The 21,139-nt window shown below is 42.3% G+C and overlaps 1 protein-coding gene across 5 annotated transcripts in view; it reads right to left on the bottom strand.

The window, feature by feature from the left end:
- Positions 1–21,139, bottom strand: part of LOC134341158 (CUB and sushi domain-containing protein 1-like) — a 2,430,601-nt gene that overhangs the window by 478,985 nt on the left and 1,930,477 nt on the right. For all 5 annotated transcript variants that reach the window (XM_063038952.1, XM_063038962.1, XM_063038968.1 and 2 more), the window contains 2 exons: positions 13,868–14,059; positions 12,913–13,039 (listed from right to left, as the gene is read on the bottom strand). In XM_063038952.1, the coding sequence (XP_062895022.1) occupies positions 12,913–13,039; positions 13,868–14,059 (319 nt within the window). The remainder of the gene's footprint in view (positions 1–12,912; positions 13,040–13,867; positions 14,060–21,139) is intronic.

The following is a 21,139-nucleotide window of genomic DNA, read 5'->3' as shown; positions in this document are numbered from 1 at the left end:
TGCAATAACTTAAGAGTAATGTTAACAGAACGGCTTTGACATTGAAGAGGAGTTTGTAGAAGAACACGGATGAGAGGGGGACGAAGGACTATGGTCCAGAAGCAAGCAAATGGGACTAGGCAGTAAAAAGCAGGTCATCATGTACTAGATGTGCTGAAGGGCCTGTTTCTGTGCTGTGGTGCTGTAAGCTCATTGATACTATGTTTCAGAAGAAATTGTAGCAGCCTCTGTGCTAAAAAAAAATCTTGGATCAATTAAATTTTAACCAACTGGTCAGCAAACAAAACTTTGAGTGAATAATTTCCTGACCTGCTGGATGATATTTTGACAGTAAATTGGGGGCAACTGTTCGGCCTATCATATCCAGGATGGCTACTTCATCTATTGAAAAGCTAAGAATGGAACTGCACATTTTTCAATCATCAGCAAGCACCACAATTTCCAAACTCATTACATATTGAGAATCATTTGAGGAGCAGTTGAAGGTATTTGGGTCAAAAAAACAGTCTGGACAAATTGCTTCCTGAGGAAGTGATGTCCAGACACAAGGAATTCTGTAGATGCTGGAAATCTTGAGCATCAGAAACAAAATGCTGGATCAATGCTAAAATACTGAGTGAGCTCAATAGCCTAGTAGTTAGCATAACTCATTTACAGAGCTAGCAATCACCAGATCCTAACTGGTTGCATCACTGTCAAGTACGGAGGGGTATACACAGGATCAGACAATGCTACAGAAAGTTGTGAACTCAGTGAGCTCCATCATGGTCTCTAGCCTCCCCAGCTTTGAGGACATATTCAAAAGGCAATGCTTCAAAAAGGCAACATTCAACATTAAGGGTCACAATCACCCAGAACATAAGACCAGAAGACCTTAAAATATAGGAGCAGAATTAGGCCATTTGGCCCATTGAGTCTGCTCTGCTATTTCATCATGGCTGATTCATTTTTCCTCTCAGCCCCTAACTCCTGGCTTCTCCCCATATCCTTCATGCCCAACCAACACTCTCTGGCTAAAGAAATTCCTCACTTCCCTTCTAAAAGGACTCCCCTCTACTCTGAGTCTGTATCAACTGGTCTTAGACTTTTCCACCATAGGAAACATCCTCTCCACAGCCACTCTATCAAGGTCTCTCACCATTTGATAGGTTTCATTTAGGTCACCTGAAGAGCCATCAACCGCTCTTCATATGACAAGCCATTCAATCTTGGAATGATTTTTGTGAACCTCCTTTGATCCCTCTCCAGTTTCAGTGCCTCCTTTCTAAGATACGGGGTACAAAACTGCTCACAATACTCCCAGTAAGGCCTTACCAGTGAATTCAACATGCCTTTTTCCCACTTCTACCATCAAGGAGGTGGTACAGGAGCCTGAAGACACACACTGAACATTTTAGGAAAAGCTTCTGCCATCAGATGTCTGAATGGACAATAAACCCATGAACACTACTCAGTATTATCTCTCTTTATTGTGTTCTCCTTTTGCCCCAAGGACATAACTTGGTCTGTACATACCGGCTGTGCGGCAAATAAAGCATAACAATGCCTCCTTCACCTCAGATGGTTGAAGGAGTTCGACGTAAGTCCCCAAATCCTAAGGACTTTCTACAGGGGCACAACTGAGAGCATCCTGACTAGTTGTATGACTGCCTGGTATGGGAACTGTACTTCCCTCAATCGCAGGACTCTGCAGAGAGTGGTGCGGACAGCCGAGTGCATCTGTAGTTGTGAACTTCCCATGATTCAGGGCATTTACACAGACAAGTGTGTAAAAAGGGCCCAAAGGATCACTGGAGACCCGAGTCACCCCAACCACAAACTGTTCCAGCCGCTACCATCCGGGAAATGGTACCACAGCATTAAAGACAAGACCAACAAGCTCTGGGACAACTTCTTCCACCAGGCCAACAGACTGATTAATTCACACTGCCACAATTGCATTTCTAAGCTACATTGACTGGTCTGTTGCATATCTTATTGTACATACTATTTATTACAAGTTTACTATAATTTGCACATTGCACATTCAGACAGAGATGTAACATAAAGATTTTTACTCCTCATGTATGTGAAGGATGTGAGAAATAAAGTCAATTCAATTCACTATATTTTATATACTGTATAATTTCTTATCATAATTTATAGTTTAAAATAACTATCATATATTGCAATGTTTTGCTACCAAATAACAACAAATTACATGACATATGCTAGTGACATGAAGCCTGATTCTGATTCTGAGCTCAATTCGTGCTGCTGCCTATAAGGAGTCTGTACGTTCACCTCATGATCGTGTGGATTTACTCCTTATGCTCCCGTTTCCTCCTATATTCCAAAGAGGTATGGGTTAGGGTTACTGAGTTGTAGGCATGTTATGTTGGTGCCAGAAGTGGTGACACTTATGGCTGCCCAGCCCAATCCTCACTGATTTTATTTGATGCAAGCAACACATTTTACTGTATGTACATGTGACAAATAGAGTAGACAGCCAGTATCATCTTCCCAGGATTGAAACAGAGTGCATGCATTTAAGCTAAGTTCAATGATGAAGTGTGGGCAGGTTCTTTTTCTCTACATAGAGTGGTGGGTGACTGGATTGCACTGCCAGCGATGGTGGTGATAGTTCTGGTAGATGTGTTCAAGATGCTTTTAAATAAGCAGGTAAGTGTACAGGGAATTGAAGGATATGGACTTTGTGTAGGCAGAAGCAATTTGATTACTGATTTAAAGATAAAGTTTAGTTTTATTTGTCACATGTACATTGAAGCATACAGTGAATTGTGTCACTTTCATGTCAAATCAAATCAGCCATTATTGTGCTTGGCAATTCGCTAGTGTTGCCATGCTTCCAGCACCAACATCATATGCCCTCAACTTACTAACCTTAACAGGACATCTTTGGAAAGTGGGAGGAAACCAGAGCACCTGAAGAATTCTCACACAGTCATGGGAGAAACACACAAACTCCTCACAAACAGCGGCCTGAATCAAACCCTGTTTGGTGTTTTCAGGCACTGTAAAGTGATGATCTAATCTCTGTACAACTATGTTGACCCCTTAATTCATTTGGCGCAACAATGTAACTTGTTCCTGTGCTGTAATACTCTATGCTCTAAGATTCTTAAACCTGTTAGTAGGACAACTGCAGTGGTGTCCTGCCAATACTGTGATGTCAGGACAATATTGAACTTGGCTTTACAGCTGAAGAGAATCAAAGCAGGCGTTCCACATAGACTTTGAAAATCTACACACAATTTTAAGGGAAATGAAATATTAAATACACAAAAGAAATCAGAAGCAAGCCTGAAACAGAACATCAAAACTATTATGTTTTGTCTTCCCTTTGAACTTGTATGTTCTTTCAAAAGCAATGATCCTTATCCCAAACAATGTATAAATTGAGAAAGCCTTGGGCACTGAGTGGAGTTTAAAGTTGCTAAGTGTAAATACATTGAATGGCATCAAATGACCCAGTCCTCTTCAAGAGTTTTATCCTGAAAGTTCGAAATATTTTCTGGTATGCATGTACATGAGTATTGACTGATTTAGTCAATTATTCTACTGCTTTTACATTTTCAGAGTCTGTTTTTGGACCCAGCACGTGGTAATACATTAAAGGCTTCTCACGGTGTGAGACAAAATGCTTTGAAACTTCAAACAGAAATTCCCTGAAACATGCTACATTGTTGTTCAGCATCCATAAAGAAAAAAATACTGTAGTCAGGTGAGGGAGCTGAGATGACCCAAAGCACATTTTCTTCTGACCCTCAAATCCTTTACATGTAGAATATAGAATGCAGCCTAATTGATCTATTCCATTTCCCAACATTTAGTTATATCATTCTATTTTAAAACACGGCAGGTTTCTCTAGTTTGAGGTCAAAGATAGAACATAGAACACACAGCAGATTATCACAGCACAGGAGTCGAGTCAGGAACGTACACGCCGTGACCCCGTTAATCTGAAAGGAGACCAATCCTGACATTACGCACCAGACCAAGTGATCTAGTGGGTGGTAAAATAATAAACCCTCGGCCCACTAGAAATCATGTAATCGTTAGCCACAACATCGAAGGCTTCAGCCACAGTAAAGCAGAAATCCTGGCAAACTTAAAACCGGACATCTTGTGCATACAAGAAACTCATAGGCTGAACAACCAACCCTATGTGCCAGGAATGCACTTGGCTATTGACACTCCTAGCCAAAGTTATGGAAATGCAATCTTTGTTAAAATAAATCTATAGTAACAAGAGCAGCAAACATCCAAGCTGGCTCAATGGAACTTCTTAAATTTGAAACAAAACACATAAATATCATCTCAGTCTACAAACCCCCTAATGAACCATTCATGTGGCCACCTAACCTAGATCTCCAGGACAAAATGTACCTGATTATTGGTGACTTTAACAGACATAGCACCAACTGGGGATACAAAGATGACGATGCAAATGGGGAAGTTGTATCATGGGCTCTAAACAACAGCCTTGAGCTACTATACGAGTCAAAGGACACCCCTACCTTCAGAAGTGCCAGATGGAGAAAAGGATACAACCCAGACCTTGCCTTTGTTACCTCAACAAGCTCCAACCTCTTCACACGAACAATCCTCCAACATATACCCAAATCCCAACACCGACCAGTCCAGGTAGAATCCCTTCCAGTTCTGAGACCTGTACCATCAAAGTACCAATCAAGATTTAACCTGAGAAAAGTGAATTGGACACCTTTTGCAGAATCCCTTGATCAACTTATCGATACCATACCACCAGAACCTGATCATTATGATGAATTTTTCCGACTAATCTGGAAAGCAGCACAGCAGAACATACCTAGAGGCTACAGAACCAAATATATTCAGGGATTGACTAGTGATATCAAGCAAAGTTATAATGAATATGTCAGCTAATACGACCAAGACCCATTTGGTCAAGACACAACTGAAATAGGAGAGTCAGTTCTGTCCCTACTGAGCCAAGAGAGACAACAATGTTGATAGGAACTGATAGAAAACACAGACATGAACAAGAACATTAAGATGCATGGGCAACTGTTCGAAACTCAACTCAGACAATAGACCACCACAGAGAATTGCTGCCGTAACACCCAATCAGGTTGCCCATCAACTAATACTAAATGGTCGACCAAATGACAAGGAACGGAGGCAAAAGAAAAAGCAACATCAGGAGATGGAGTCAGCTCTCTCAAATGGGAATAATAGATTCCCACCTCTCACCCTAGAAGAATTAAAGGATGAAGTATCACAGCTAAAATCCAACAAAGCTGCTGGCATAGATGGGATTCTTAATGAATTCCTTAAATATTTTGGACCTAAAGCATTCCACTGGCTTCTGGCCCTTTTTAACTGTTGCCTAAGATCATTAAAAATACCTAAAAAGTGGAGAAGAGCCAAAGTTGTTGCTCTCCTGAAACCCAATAAAGACACCAACATTCCTGAAAATTACAGACTGATTTCCTTGCTCTGCACCGTCTATAAATTCTATGACAGACTCATACAGAAAAGAATATCCCCCTTAGTTGAAGATCTTCTAACACCAGACCAAGCCGGGTTCAGGCCAGGCCGCTCCTGCTCCACGCAAGTCCTGAACTTAACCCAGTATATTGAGGATAGCTTTGAAATGAGACAAATTACAGGGGAAGTATTCGTTGACTTAACAGCAGCATACAACACTGTGAATCACAGATGCCTTCTACTGAAATTATCTAAAATGTTAAAGAGTGAAACCACAGTCAAAGTAATAAGAAGCCTTCTAGAAAATCGCAGATTTTATGTAGAAATTAATGGAATTAAGAATAGGTGGCATCCACAAAAGAATGGACTACAACAGGGATCAGTTCTGGCACCTCTGCTATTTAATGTTTACACAAATGACCAACCAACCTTTCCTAGCACATGCAGGTTTATCTATGCAGATGACCTATGCATAGCAACACAAGCTAACCCCTTCCATGAAGTTGAAGTAAAACTTACAGCAGTACTCGAAGCAGTGAAGCAGTATTATGAAAAATGGTCTCTGAACCCAAATCCATCAAAAACTTAAGTGTTTGCATTCCACCTGAGGAATCGAGAAGCAGCTCGGAAACTCAAGATCTTCTGGTGTGGGCAGGAGCTTGAACACCATCCGACTCCAATTTACCCGGGTGTGAAACCGGATAGGACGCTCTCATTTGAAATCCACATCCAAAAGCTCCGAGGGAAAGTTGGCTCTTGCAATTCTTTCTTGAAAATATTAGCAGGCATGAAATGGGGAGCTAATGCTCACACACTTAGATCATCTGCCCTGGCACTCTGGTATGCACTTGCAGCATACTGTGCACCTGTGTGGGGCAGATCAGCCCATGCAAAGAAAACAGACCCGTTGCTTAACGAAGCTTGCTGAATAATCATGGGCACGCTACGTCCCACACCCACTACCATCATTTACAGACTTGCAGGCATTGCTCCCCAGAGATCCGAAGACACATTACAACAAAAATTGATAAAGGTAAACAGAACTTGGATCCACGGCACCCACTACATCATCATATGCCAGCATCCAATCACCTAAAATCGAAGAAAAGCTTTGCTACGGTGGGGGAGCTACCATGAGGAATATCCGCCCAAACGTACAGGATTGACCTCTGGCAACAAACAGAAGCCAGAACCCCACCAAACGATACCATGCAAGACCCCACAGAAATGTTGCCAGACAGGGCACTGCTTGACAGACGCAAGTGGTGCACTCTCAACAGAGTGAGAGCGGGAGTTTGTAGGATGGGAGACAATATGGTGAAGTGGCGTTTAAAGACCAGCGAATCACGTGAGTGTGGCGAAAGGTGCAGAATTTTGAACACGTTCTGCAGAACTGCCCACTCTCACCTGATTTGGCTGACACTGACCTTGCTCAACATCAACCAAACAACACTAGAGTGGCTGGCTGTCTGGTGTGACAAGCTATGAACGAACCACAGCACAGCACAATATTGTGCCAAACTTTTAACCTACTCTAAGAATAATCTAATCCATCCCTCCCACATAGCCCTCCATATTTCCTTCATCCATGTACCTATTTAGGAGTTTCTTGAATCTGTCAAAAGTCTCTGCTTCTACCATGGCAGTGTGTTACATGCACCCACCACTGTCTGTGATTGACATAAGGAGGAGGCTAGGAATGGACTCAAGTGCAAGACACAGACACTGAAGTACTAGGGACAGGACTAGGATACAGGGTGAGGGCAAGGACATGGACACGAAAACCGGGAACCCGGAACAGGACAGGACAAGAGAGCTAGGAGCCCGGGCTTGGACTCCGAGCCAGAGACTGGACAAGGACCCAGTACCTGGGTCTTGCCTCTGGCTTGGACCCCAGAACTAGGCAAGGACGAGATTCGGCTGGCAGGCAGGACGAGGCTGGAGTCTTCAGGCTTGAGGCTAGAGACTGGAGGTGAACTTGGCAGGAGGCAGGAGGCTGGAGTCTTCAGGCTTGAGGCTAGAGGCAAGAGACTTGAGGCGAGACTTGGCAGGAGGCAGGAGTCTTCAGGCTAGAGGCTAGAGAACTGAGGCAAGGCTTGGCAGGAGGCAGGAGGCTGGAGACTCCTCCTGGGCAGGGCGCGGTACTCCTGGGCAGGGCACGGTTCACCACCTGATGGAGGCAAGGGACAGGAAAGGACAGAACCAACCGCAGGTAATGGCAAGACATCCTGGCTTACCCGACGGAGGCAAGGGACAGGAAGGGACAGAACCAGCTGCATGGTAATGGCTGGACAACCTGACCTACCCAGCAGAGGCAAGGGACAGGAAGAGAGCTAGGTACGGGGTGGCTCCAGGACAAGACTGAAGGCGAGACGAGGTGAGAGTTACCAGCAAGACCAGGCAAGGCTTCAGGCAATGCAAGGTGAAACGAGAACTACAGGCGAGGCAAGAGTTACCGGCAAGGCAAGGCAAGGCAAGGCTTCAGGCGAGGAAACAGAAGGCAGAGGAAGAGATACAAGGAGTAAGGACAAGAACAATCCAGCAGCCATGCTCTGGTCTCTGAAGGTATTTATGCTGCCCGCCCCAACGAGCAACACTGCCTCAATTAGAGCTCAATAGGAACAGAAACAGGGGAGACAAGAAAACCTGGAGCAAGGGTTGATGGACCGGACTGTGAACCGGAATACAGACTTCACGGACCGGACCATGACAGTGATAAGAACTTACCTCTGAGAATTATATTGTCTGATGAGCAATAATTTTTGTCTGCTCTAGATTTATGAGATGTTCTCTAATCTGCAAGAGCTCCGATATAAAAACATCAGCAATTTTTCATTCAGTTCAGTCTAAACTGAAGGCTCCCAACTTGAAACATCAACTGTCCATTACATAAACGCATGAGATTCTGCGAATGCTGGAAATCATAAGCACACACACACACAATGTGTTAAGGGACTCAGCAGGTCAGGCAACATCTATGCAGAGGAATAAATACAGACCTAGGACTCATCCAGTCTAGATAAAGTGTTGTAAGGGGTTTCTTCTTTTATGTTACTGCTAAGGCTAATAAAATGGCTTCTTTGTTATGTTAAAATAAAATGGCTCCTCTGTACTGTTAACTGCTGAGACAGTGGTTCTCTATAGCAGCTTGTTTTGGGTTATAATTACTGATAATGAGAATTGTATTCATTTGCTAACCAATTGGGATAGATGTTACTCTTTCTTGTGTGTCTGTAAGCTATTGTTTTCGCGGGCTTTGGACAGAAGGCGGATGGGAACAGAGAGAGGAGACGCGATGCTGAAAGCTGGGCAACGGAACAGACCCCGAGTGGGAGTCCGAGGCCCAGGGTCTTTGGCGAGGAGAGCAGACGAGGACAGACTCGAGTAGAGCGTTTGGTCGATCACTGAGGGTGGTCCCATTCGGAGTTCGGAGGACATTGACTGGAGGAAGGGGGACCCGGTTCTGTAAGAGCTCCAACGATGTGTGCACGAACTGGTTACTAATAGTGGCGCCTTTTTCTTTTAACAGTTAAACAGTTCTTATTTTGTTCCATTACTACCTACATAGTCAAAGTATGAGTTATAAAGTGTATTCATTTAATCGCATATGGTGTACTCTCTGTTATTTGGTGTGGTGGGGTATATCACAACAGCATCTACACAAACTTGATTACCCAGTTTGGTGGGGCCGAAGGCTGCACCCCCTAGACGAAAGCGAGCTGAGCGAGTCTGAGGCTTACCAGGGGGCTACAGTGTCTTGGAACTAAAAGTCAATCACGTATATGCACTTCCATAGCTGCTGTCTGACCTGCTAAATTCTGCCAGAGTTTTGTATGCTGTTGTGTTAAGTCAGCTTACAAAAGTTCAAGGCCATTGTTCATATTCATATATCAGAATCAGGTTTATTATCACCGGCATGTGTTGTGAAATTTGTTAACTTAGCAGCAGCAGTTCAGTACAATAAATAATATAGAAGAAAAATAGATAATTAAATAAATAAATAAATTTACAATGCTGTACACATATATTGAATAGATTAAAATTGTGCAAAACAGAAATAATTCTATATTTAAAAAGTAAGGTAACGTTCACAGGTTCATTCAGGAAACAGGTGGCAGGGGGGAAGAAACTGTTCACGAATCACTGAGTATGTGCCTTCAGGCTTCTGTAACCATGACAAAGGGGCATGCCCTGGGTGCTGAAGGTCCTTAATAATGGACGCTGCCTTTCTGAGACACCACTCCCTGAAGACGTCCTGGGTACTTTGTAGGCTAGTACCCAGGATGGAGCTGACTAGATTTATAACCCTCTGCAGCTTCTTTTGATTCTGTGCAGTAGCCCCTCCATACCAGACAGTGATGCAGCCTGTCGGAATGCTCTCCACGGTACAACTATAGAGGTTTTTGAGTGTATTTGTTGACATACTGAATCTCTTCAAACTCCTATTGAAGTATAGTAGCTGTCTTGCCTTCTTTATAACTCCATAGATATATTGGGATCAAGTTAGGTCCTCAGAGATCTTGAAACCCAGGAACTTGAAACTGCTCACTCTCTCCACTTCTGATCCCTCTATGAGGATTGGTATGTGTTCCTTCATCTTACCCTTCCTGGAGTCCACAATCAGCTCTTTTGTCGTACTGACACTGAGTGCAAGGTTGTTGCTGCGACACCACTCCACTAGTTGGCTTATCTCCTTCCTGTACGTCCCCTCATCTCCATCTGAGATTCTACCAATGATGGTTGTATCATCAGCAAATTTATAGATGGCATTTGAAGTATGCCTAGCCGCAAAGTCATACGTGTAGAGAGAATAGAGCTGTGGGCTAAGTATACATCCCTGAGGTGCACCAGTGTTGATCGTCAGCAGGGAGGAGATGTTATCACCAATCCACACAGATTGTCGTCTTCTTGTTAGGAAGTCGAGGATCCAATTGCAGAGGGAGGTGCAGAGGGAGGTACAGAGGACCAGGTTCTGTAACTTCTCAATCAGGATTGTGGGAATGATGGTGTTAAATGCTGAGCTACAGTCGATGAACAGCATCCTGTCATAGGTGTTTCTATTGTCTAGGTGGTCTAAGGCTATGTGAAGAGCCATTGAGATTGCATCTGCCATTGATCTATTGTGGCTATAGGCAAATTGCAATGGATCCAGGTCTTTGCTGAGGCAGGAGCTCAGTCCAGTCAAACTTCTCAAAGCATTTCATCACTGTCAATGTGAAAGCTACCGGGCGATAGTCATTAAGGCAGCTCACATTATTCTTCTTAGGCACTCGTATAACTGTTGTCTTTTTGAAGCAATTGGGAACTTCCGCCCGTAGCAGTAAGAGGTGTAAAATGTCCTTGAATACTTCCTCCAGCTGGTTAGCACAAGTTTTCATAGCCTCACCAGGTACTCTGTCGGGTCCTTCCACCTTGCGAGGGTTCACTCTCTTTAAAGACAGCCTAACATCAGCCTCTGAGGCAGAGATCACAGGGTCACCAGGTGCAGCAGGGATCTTCACAGCTGTAGTTATATTCTCCCTTTCAAAGCGGGCATAGAAGGCATTGATCACATGTATAGTATTTCAAAACATACAGTGAAATGAGCTGTTTTGCATCAACAACCAACACAGTCTGAGGATCCAGAATCTGGCCCCATAAAACATGGGTCTTCAATGTCACGACCCAGAAGTTCAGATTCAGATACAGATTTATTTATCACATTTACATCAAAACATACAATGAAATGTATTGCTTGTGTAAAAAAAAACCAGAGTGACATAGAATGTAATTAATATTGATGATTATTTCAGGATTCTTAGAGTCACAAAGTTATACCGCACAGAAACAGGCCATAGAGCCAAACTAATCCATTCCAACCAAAATGCCTATCCAAGTTGCAGCTCTTCCTAGCTTACAACCAATATCATAAAGCTCTCAAGAGCTGCAAAGTAATGTTGCAGCCCTATAAAACTCTGGTTAGACTACATTAGAGAGTGCATGTGATAAAATAAAGGTTAGACCACACAAGTATTGTGCTCAGTTCTGGTCGCCTCATTATAAGTTGGACGTGGAGGCTTTAGAGGAGGTTTATCAAGATGTTGCCTGGATTAGAGAACACGTCTTATCAGGATAGGTTGAGTGAGCTAGGGCTTTTCTCTTTGGAGTGAAAAAGCATAAGAGCTGAATTGATAGAGGTGTATAAGATAATAAGAGGAATAAAGAAAGTTGACAGTCAACACTCTTTTTCCTGGGTGGCAACAGAGAGGGCATACTGATTGGAGGAAAATCGGGGGGAGATTGTCAGAGGTAGTTTTTTTTTAACCCAGCGAGTGGTGGGTGCCTGGAATGTCCTGCCAGGGGTAGTGGTTAAGGGAGAAACATTTGGGGCACCTAAGAGACTCTTAGATTGGCATATGGATAAAAAAAAACAGAGGGCGTGTGGGAGAGAAGGGTTAGCTTGACTTTGTAGTAAGTTAAAAAATTGGTACAATATTGTGGGCCAAAAGGCCTATAATGTGTAATAGTGTTCTGCGCATTATGGTTAGGAGAGTAGGTTAGGAGTTTGTTATGCTGCTGTTATTTTGTTTTTTTGTTTGTTGCTGTTGTTCTTGTTACTTGTGTTGTTCTGATGAATGTAGTGGGCATTCTGTGTTGATGCGGAAATATGTGGCAACACTAGTGGGCTGCTCTCTGCATCGCACTAAGCTGTGTTGATTGTTAGTGCAAACAACAAATTTGATTGTATGTTTCAGACCACAAGATCAGAAGAAATAGCAGCAGAATTAGGCCATTTAGCCCATTGAGTCTGTTCCACCATTCCATCATAGCTGAACACCATTCTCCTGCCTTCTTGTCATCACCTTTGATACCCTTAGTAATCAAGAACCTGTTAACCTCTGTTTTAAATACACCAAATAACTTGGCCTCCACAGCCATTGTGGTAATGAATTTCACAGATTCACCATTCTCTGGCTAAAGAAATTCCCCCTCATCTCTATTCTAAATGGACAACTTCTATTCTGAGGCTCTGCCCTCTGGGCATAGACTCCCCCACTAAAGAAAACATCCTCTCCACATTCATTCTATCTCAGCTTTTCACTACTCGATAGGTTTCAATGAGAATCCCCCCCCCCCCATATTTCTAAACTTGAGTAAATACAAGTCCAGAGCCATCAAATACTCCTCATATGTTAACACTTTCATTCCTGGAATCATTTTTGTGAACTTCCTCTGGATCCTCTCCAATGCCAGCATATCTTCTCTTGGATACGGGGCCAAAACTGCTCACACTAATGCAAGTGGGTCTGATCAATGCTGTATAAAGCCTTAACATTACATCCTTGGTTTTATATTCTAGTCTTTTCAAAATCAATACCAATTTCCACAAAAGGTGAAAAAAATTATTTTATTTTTATGTATGGATTAAGTTCCTTATCTTGCACAAGCTTGAGCACATACCTGACTGTTTTCCCTGCGTCAGCTTCTATAATCCAAGTGCAGTGGACGTTGTGGTCGTATGGGGCCGGGTACCCAGGAGACAGGATCCTTCCAGCTGTTGCGCTCTTAAAGTGGCCCCCACACTCAGCTGAAAGATCAACACAAAATGAGTATAATCGACTTTCAACATTCTCCCCTCAACTTTCCTCCAATCATTATGCCCTCTCCGTTGCCATCCAGGGAAAAATGTGTTGGCTGCATTTGATAAAAAAAACACACGTTACATCTGTGCGTTCCGTTGAAAAGAATAAAAACGTAGAATATTGATCAGCAACTAAAATATATGCAAGGTCTAGCCTTTTGCTTTCCTGAGCATTGGAGCTGAGGGGGCATCTAACCGAGGGATATAAATAAGATTATATAGGGTATAGAAAGAATAGACATATGCGGAGTTTTTCTCCTCAGGTTGGGTGAGACTAGAATTAGAGGTAATAGGTTCAAGAGAAAGGTGAAATATTTAAAGGGAACCTTCTTCACTCAGTGTGGAAAAAGCTGCCAGTGGAAGTGGTAGATGCGGGTTCCATTGCAACATTTAAGGGAAGTTTGGATAGGTATATGGATGAGAGGTGCATATCCTTCATTCTGGGACTAGACAGAAAACCTAGGCTGGCATGGACAAGGAGGTATCTATGACAATATAACATAGATCACACAATTGAATCTATGTGCATTAGGCCAACTGCTTGGGTAAAGCATAATATGCATGCTTGCCTTCACAGCCATAATATCTAGTGAGATTTTAGAACATACAACATTGAACACTACAGCACAGTAGAGGACCTTTGGACCACAATGTTGTGCCAGCCTTTTAGTCTACCTTAAGATCAACCTAACCCTTCCCTCCTATATAACCCTCCATTTTTCTATGATCCATCTGTCTATTTAAAGTTTATTTGCTGAGTTTCAGTGACCTTACCAACACATGAAGGCAATGGGTTGTCCCATACTCTACGATTTCCACTGAGGCAGGTTAAGGTATTGCTCCCATGTAACGTATATCCTGGGTTACAGCTGTACAGGACCACAGTGTCCGCAAAAAGCCCTCCATCCCGTAACTTGTAACCGTAGTTTGGAATTCCTGGATCCTCACACTTCATCAGCTCAAAACCTGTGAAAATGAAAGTTGTAGCAAGTTTCTTATGTTGTACAGGACAAGGATTAGAACAATTACAAAAGACCAGACAGAATATATTTAGTTTTACACTACCTGTAACACACTGTGCCCTTAATTCACCACACTCTTTTGTGACTAATAAAATCAACAGTAAAGCCATGTTTCTCATTGCTCTAAGGTCTATTTACTGCACTTGAGTTTGCAAGAGCCCTTTGCATCTTGCACCATTACTAAGTCAGTTATGCTCAGAGGTCCATTGTGCTTCTCAGACTTTGTCAGTGCAACATCATTCATGGTGGGGTAGTATACGGTGACATGTATGTACTTTTGATAATGAATCTACTTTGACTTTAAAGAATTGACATTGCAGGTTTATTTTGAACAGCTGATAGTGGGCTGAGGAATGGCACATGGAGTTTAATTCAGACAAGGGTGAAGTTCTGTATTTTGAAAAGTCAAATCAAAGTTCAAAGTACTGTAAATGTATTTATCAAAGTACATATATATCACTATATACTAACCTGAGATTCATTTTCCTGTGGGCATTCATAGTAAATACAAAGAGACACAATGGAAACAATGAAATACTGTATGCAACAAAGATGGACAACCAATGTGCAAAAGGCAATAAAATGTGCAAATACAAAAAAGAAAAGAAGAAAAAACAAACAAATAAATATCAAGAGGATGAGCTGTGGAGTCCTTGAAGGTGAGTCCATAAGATGTGGGAAGGGTTCAGTGTTGGGGTGAGTGAAGTTATCCCCTCTGGTTTAAGAGCCTGATGGTTGATGGTAATAACCATTACCGAACCTGGTGGTGTTGGGCCTGAGGCTCCTTTACCTTCTTCCTGATGGCAGGAGCAAGAAGAGAGCATGGCCTGGATGGTGGGGGTGCTAGATAATGGATGCTGCTTTCCTGTGACAGTGGTCTATGTAAATGTATTCAGTGGTGGAGGGCTTTACCCGTGGTGGTAGGACTTTCATACTGAATGGTAGGACCCTGAGAAGTGGAGAACCGAGGGACCTTGGAATAAACGTATTGTTTCCATCAAAGTGGAGTTACAGGGAGATAGGGTAGTGAAGAAATGTTATGTTCTGTGGGCTTTCATTAGTTTAGACGATGAATACTGAAGCTAGAGGTCAAGGTGAAATTGTTCAGGATGCTGGTGAGGCCACACTTGAAGAACTGTATTCAGTTCTGGTTCCCTTGCCATAGGAAAGATCTCTCTCAACCTCATTCTCCTGCCTTCTCCTCATAACCTTTGATGTCCTGACTAATCAAGAACCTATCAATCTCTGATTTAAATATACCCAATAACTTGGTCTCCACAGCTATCTGTGACAATGAATTCCTCAGATTCACTCCTCTCTGGCTAAAGAAATACCTCCTCACCTCTGTTATAAATGGATTTCCTGAACTTCCGGTAATGCCTCTCCCCACGTCGTTCACCATTCCTTATTCCCATTTCCCTCTCTCACCTTATCTCCTTAGCTACCCATCATCTTCCTCTGTTGCTCCTTCCCCTTCCCTTTCTTCCATGGCCTTCTGTCCTCTCCTACCAGATTCTCCCTTCTCCAGCCTTTTATCTCTTCCACCAGTTGATTTCCCAGGTCTTTACTTCACACATCCTCCTCTATCAATTTCATCTATCACCAACTAACTTGTATTGCTTCCTCTTCTTCCCCCACTTTCTTAGTCTGACTTCTCTTCTTTTTTTCACCAGTCCTGATAAAGGGTCTCGGCCCAAAAGCTTGACTGTTTACTCGTTTTCATAGATGCTGCCTGGCCTGCTGAGTTCCTCCACCATTTGGTGCGTGTTGCTTGGATTTCCTGTATCTGCAGAATTGCTCTTGTTTGTGATTGAGATGACAAAATGTCTTCCCTGCCTATCAATGTTAGACCTGTCTTCCCATTTGATTTCACATCCCCTTACTGTTAATTACTCCAATTACCTTAGAATGATGCCCCCTCATACAAGTCATTTCCACCCTGGGAAAAAGTCTCTGGATATCCAGTCGATCTATGCCATTTATCTTTTACACCTCTACCAAGTCACCTCTAATTCTCTTTCGCACCAAAAAAAAAAGCCGATGCTTGTTCAGCTTATCCTTGTAAGTCATGCTCTTGAATCCAGACAGCATCCTGGAAAAATCTCCTCTGCACTCTATCTAAAGCTTCCTTTCTATAATTAGGTGACCAGAACATATCACAATATTCCAAGTGCAGAAGGTGGGGGGGGGGGGGCGGGTGGAGAGAGAGACAGACAGATGGAGAGAGAGAGGAAGGAGTTCAGCAAGAATGTGACAGGGAAAGGATTAGCATGAAAGAAGAAAAAGATAATAGGAATGTGAAGTAGGAAAGTGGGAGAAGGTGAAAGAGTGAAAGAGTGAGAGAGAAATTATGTGGGTGTGGGGGTATATTTGGGCAAATTGGTATACCATACTATTTTAATTTTTCCTTTTTATGACTCCCCCCAAATCTTTCACATTGCTTTCCTACATATAAAATTTCCCAGAGGGACTAGTGAATTTTACAAATTTAAATCTGAATCTCTCCATATATACGTGCTCATTTTAGCCATATAAGGATTATATTCATTCGGAATTTGACTACGTGCCTTAACGTTATAGAAAAGACCAAGAACAATGACACCCATTTCTAATAATCCTTTAGCTGTTCCTCTCCTCCTCTGGTGTTGGATTCTTCAATCAACTAGAGTACAATCTGTAATCTAGCAATCAGACATCACATTTCAACAGCACAATAGTGCAGTGCATACATCCAAAGACAGGGTAAGTAATGGGACAGGATTGCCCTGGAAACACTCCTGCTCAATTGTAATGGTAGTAAAAGGGTGGCATAAATCCCCTTTACAGGCAGACACAAGCTTCCTGCTGCTCCTCCAACAGCGCAGCAGGTGCTTTAGGAAGTACTGGGAAAGTGCTCCGACTTCTTGCAGAGATAGCTGAGATATAATAGGTTTCATCTATTCCAGCTTGAAACATGGGTAAAGCACATTATCGTTCAGAGATGTATCTACACTCATAATGACTTAATCTTATCATGGAGCAGCGTGGTAGCATGGCGGTTAGTAGAACAGAATCAGAATCAGGTTTAATATTGCTGACATATGTCTTGAAAGTTGTTATTCAGCAGCAGTACATTGTTATACAGAATAATAAAAACATAAATTACAATAAGCAATGTGTTTTTAAAAATGTGCAATGTGCAGTGCGAAAAGAGAACAAAAAAAATATTGAGGTAGTGCACATGGGCTCATTTTCCATTCAGAATTCTGGAGGAGCAAAAGCTGTCGTTGAAGCATTGAGTGGATCCTGTACCTCCTCCTTGATGGTAGCAATGAGAAGAAGGCAAGTCTTCCATAATGCAGGTAGTTAATGAGGGACACCACCTTGTTGAGGCATCGCCTTTTGAAGATGTTCTTGATGTTGGGGAGGCTGGAGCCCATGATAGAGCTGGTGAGATGGTTACATTCTGCAGCTTTATCTGATCTTGTACAGTCACCCCTCCAGATTAGATGGTGGTGCAATCAGTTAGAATGGTACATCTGTAGAAATTGTAAGAGTCTTTGGTGTCATGCCAAGTCTCCTTTAATAGATGTAATCTATTTCATTAGGAGTTTGATCTAAGAGGTGTAGCACTGTAAAAGCATCTCTTCAGAGATGTAATGCTATTACAGAGCTGGCTGGAATTTTTGCCACGGTCTGTAAGGAGCTTGTACTTTCTCCCTAGGTCAGTGTGGTTTTCCCCTGGATGCTCCAATTTCCTCCCACATTCTGAAGGTGTACAGGTTTGTAGATGAATTGGTCATGTAGGTGTAGCTGGGTGGTGTGGGCTCATTGGGCCAAAAGGACATGTTACCATCATCATCATCATCAGGTGCCATGCCCAGTTTGAGCTTTGACTGCCATGGCCCACACACTCCTATTTCGGGTCAAGTGGATCAATTCATTCGTATTTATTTCCAGTTCTCTGGCTATTGTCTCCATCATCATCATTTGTCTTTGTCTTTCTCTTGCTTTCTTCCCTTCAATCTTTCCCATAATTACCGTGCATTCTCACTCCTCTTTACTAATCACATGTCCAATGAAGTTATGTTGCCTTTTCATGATCTCATACGTTATTTCTCTTTTTGTGTTTGCTCTGTTCATGACATCATCATTAGATATTCGTTTTGTCCATGATATTCTTTGCATCCTCCTCAAAAACCACATCTCTGCTGCTACAATTTGTTTCCTGTTACCACGCTGTACCTATAAATGAACTTAAAAATATAATTCTAATAGACCCCTGTACTTACATCCAATCACTTTAAAATTATGTCCTCTTGTATTAGCCATTTCTGCCCCAGGAAAAAGTTGCTGGCAGCCCACTCTGCATCAGGACCTGAAACACCAACAATTCCTCTCCCCTCACAGATGCTGTATGACTTCCTGAGTTTCTTCAGCAGATTGTTTGCTGCTCTATGGAGAGGAATTTGCTGATACCATTTTCTTTCAGCCTAGTTGCACTTCCTGTGGTTACGCTCATTCAGGCTGATTGACCCGTCTAGCTCGGTAACTTCTTCAGAAAATAAACAGACTCTTCAACAAACTGATTAATACTTTCACAAATTGCAAACACTTGTGCAGGCAGAAGACATTTATCCATGCTCTAAAACAATGCTTTTGTAGCAAAAATCAGAACTGATGGATCTTCCAGCAGCAAAAACAACACAAGTTAAAATGAATTCCCACCATCAGTGATAAGTTTATAGTTCTCCCTGTGACTGCGTGGGTTTCCTCCAGGTGCTCCAATTTCCACCCACATCCCAGAGACTTAAGTTAATTGGTCACATGGGCGTAAGTAAGCAATCATCTTGTTGGGCCGGAAGGGCCCGTTACCTTGCTGTGTCTCTAAATAAAAAATAAAATAAATAAATAAAGTTAATAATCACTACAGCAAATGTATTTGGCTTCATTGTCTATATAGTAATGTGGCAGAGTGATTACATACTTCATAAAATTGTTCTTATTTTTGTTCTGTTAATTATAAGTCAAGTTTTTTGAGTAGATTCTGCATGGGATGAATGATTCATTAAATCCCATGAAATAACATCTAACATCTGCAATATCAGTGCAGTTCATGAATAATTTCTTCATAAAGTCCAAAACAAAAATTCATTAAGTAGGCTAAGTGTCGCGAGCATCTGCCTGTCATGTTAAAATCTAAATTCTCACCGATCGCAATAATTGCTCTGGTAGGATTCAACATCAGTGATGATTTCTAAGCCATCTTTATCAAATCCACCAAATAATTACAATCCTAGGAGAAAAATTAACCCCAGATTTAACAGATGCTGGAAATCCAGAGCAACACACACAAGATGCTAGCAGGACTCAGCAGGCAGCATTAATGGAAATAAATAAACTTTCGCCCTTTTGGGTTGAGATCCTTCATCAAATCCTGAAGAAGGATCTCAGCCTGAAATGTCAACTGTTTATTCATTTCCGTAGATGCTCACCCAGCATTTTCTGCATATAACCCCAAGATTATCATCTTTTATAGTAAAAAATAATAGTAATTGAATCCAGGCGAAAGGAGAGCAACTTTAGGTCAGATCAGACTCACTTATTTATCATATGTACATTGAAATATGCAATGAAATGCATCATTTGCATTAACTACCAACGCAGCCTAGACATGTGCTAAGAGTAACCCGCAAGTGTTGCTGCACATTCCAATGCCAACATAGTATTCCCACAACGACTAAGAAGAGATGCCGCCTACCCTGGCTGCTTGTCGGTCTTTATTGGCCTTAATATTTTTTGGTATATTCTATTGTATTTCTTAATGTTTTTTCTGTAAATGGCTGTAAGAAAATAAATCTCTAGGTGGTGTAAGGTAATATATACATACTTTGATAATAAATTTTACTTTGACATTGACTTTTAAGATATGCAGTCAAGGGCTGTGATCATGAATCCCAACCCTAACTCTAATTGTGCCCCTGCCAGTGCTTGAGGTATTAGAAAATTGTCTGATATTTCATGTGCATTATTCCTTAAATTTCAAGGACTCTACAACTCATGTTGTCAATACTACTTCTTTGTTTATTTATGCCTGTCCCAGCACGCAAAGTCAGCTCTGGTGGACAGAGCGTTTGAGATCAACAGTGAGATCCAACAGTTAGGAAGACAGCTCTGCAATGCTTCAACAAGAGTGAAAGGCATGAAAGGGCACAGAATAAGTCATGGTCATCCACTGCAACCAAGGAAAACCACTATTGTAATGACTACTCATATCATGAGATGCGGACTTCCAAGGTCATGAGAGTGGAACTGCCCAGTACAACTGCTCCACCACTTCAAACACACTCTTACTCAGGTTTCCTGTCATTACTGGATACAACAGACAACCACCCACATTATGACCATGGGAAAAGTTTGAAGCAGAGTTACAGAGTTGCGCAGCAGTGAAACACGCTTTTTGGCCCATCTTATTCATGCTGACCAAGTTGTCTCCTTGATTCAGAGTAGCACACAAAATGGCGGAGGAGGCAGCATCAGTGGAGGAGAAAGGATGGTGAACATTTCAGATCGAGACCCTTCATCTGGACTGAAAGACAGAGGGAAGGTAGCCAGTGTAAGAGATGCGGAGCTGACAGATGACAAGTGGAGCCTGACGAGGAGGGGTGATGGGCATATGAGGAAGGGGAAGAGAGTGAAAATGACACCAGAAGCTGGGAGGTGATAGTGGTAGGTGGAGATTATCGAGGGCTGAAGAAGATGGAATCTGATTGGAGAGGACAGTGGAGCATGGAATAAAGTGAGGGTGGAGTGGAAGGAACAGGTGGGAGGAGTGTGTGGGTTATGGACAGATCAAGAGGGTGGAAAGCAGAAAGAGGTGGGGAGATTGTTGACCAGTTGGATCTGAGAGAGAGAGAAAAGAGTGGAAAAGAGACAGAGGGTAAGTGGTTACTGTAAGCTTGAGAATTCAATGTTCATGTTGTCAGGTGTGAGACTACAAGACGCAATACGATATGTTGTTCTTCTAATCTGTGTTTGGTTCAAC

Source organism: Mobula hypostoma, chromosome 2 (assembly GCF_963921235.1).
Source record: "Mobula hypostoma chromosome 2, sMobHyp1.1, whole genome shotgun sequence".
NCBI classification, from domain to species: Eukaryota; Metazoa; Chordata; class Chondrichthyes; order Myliobatiformes; family Myliobatidae; genus Mobula; species Mobula hypostoma.
The sequence above is the reverse complement of the archived record's forward strand: the minus strand, read 5'-3'. Positions and strand labels throughout refer to the sequence as shown.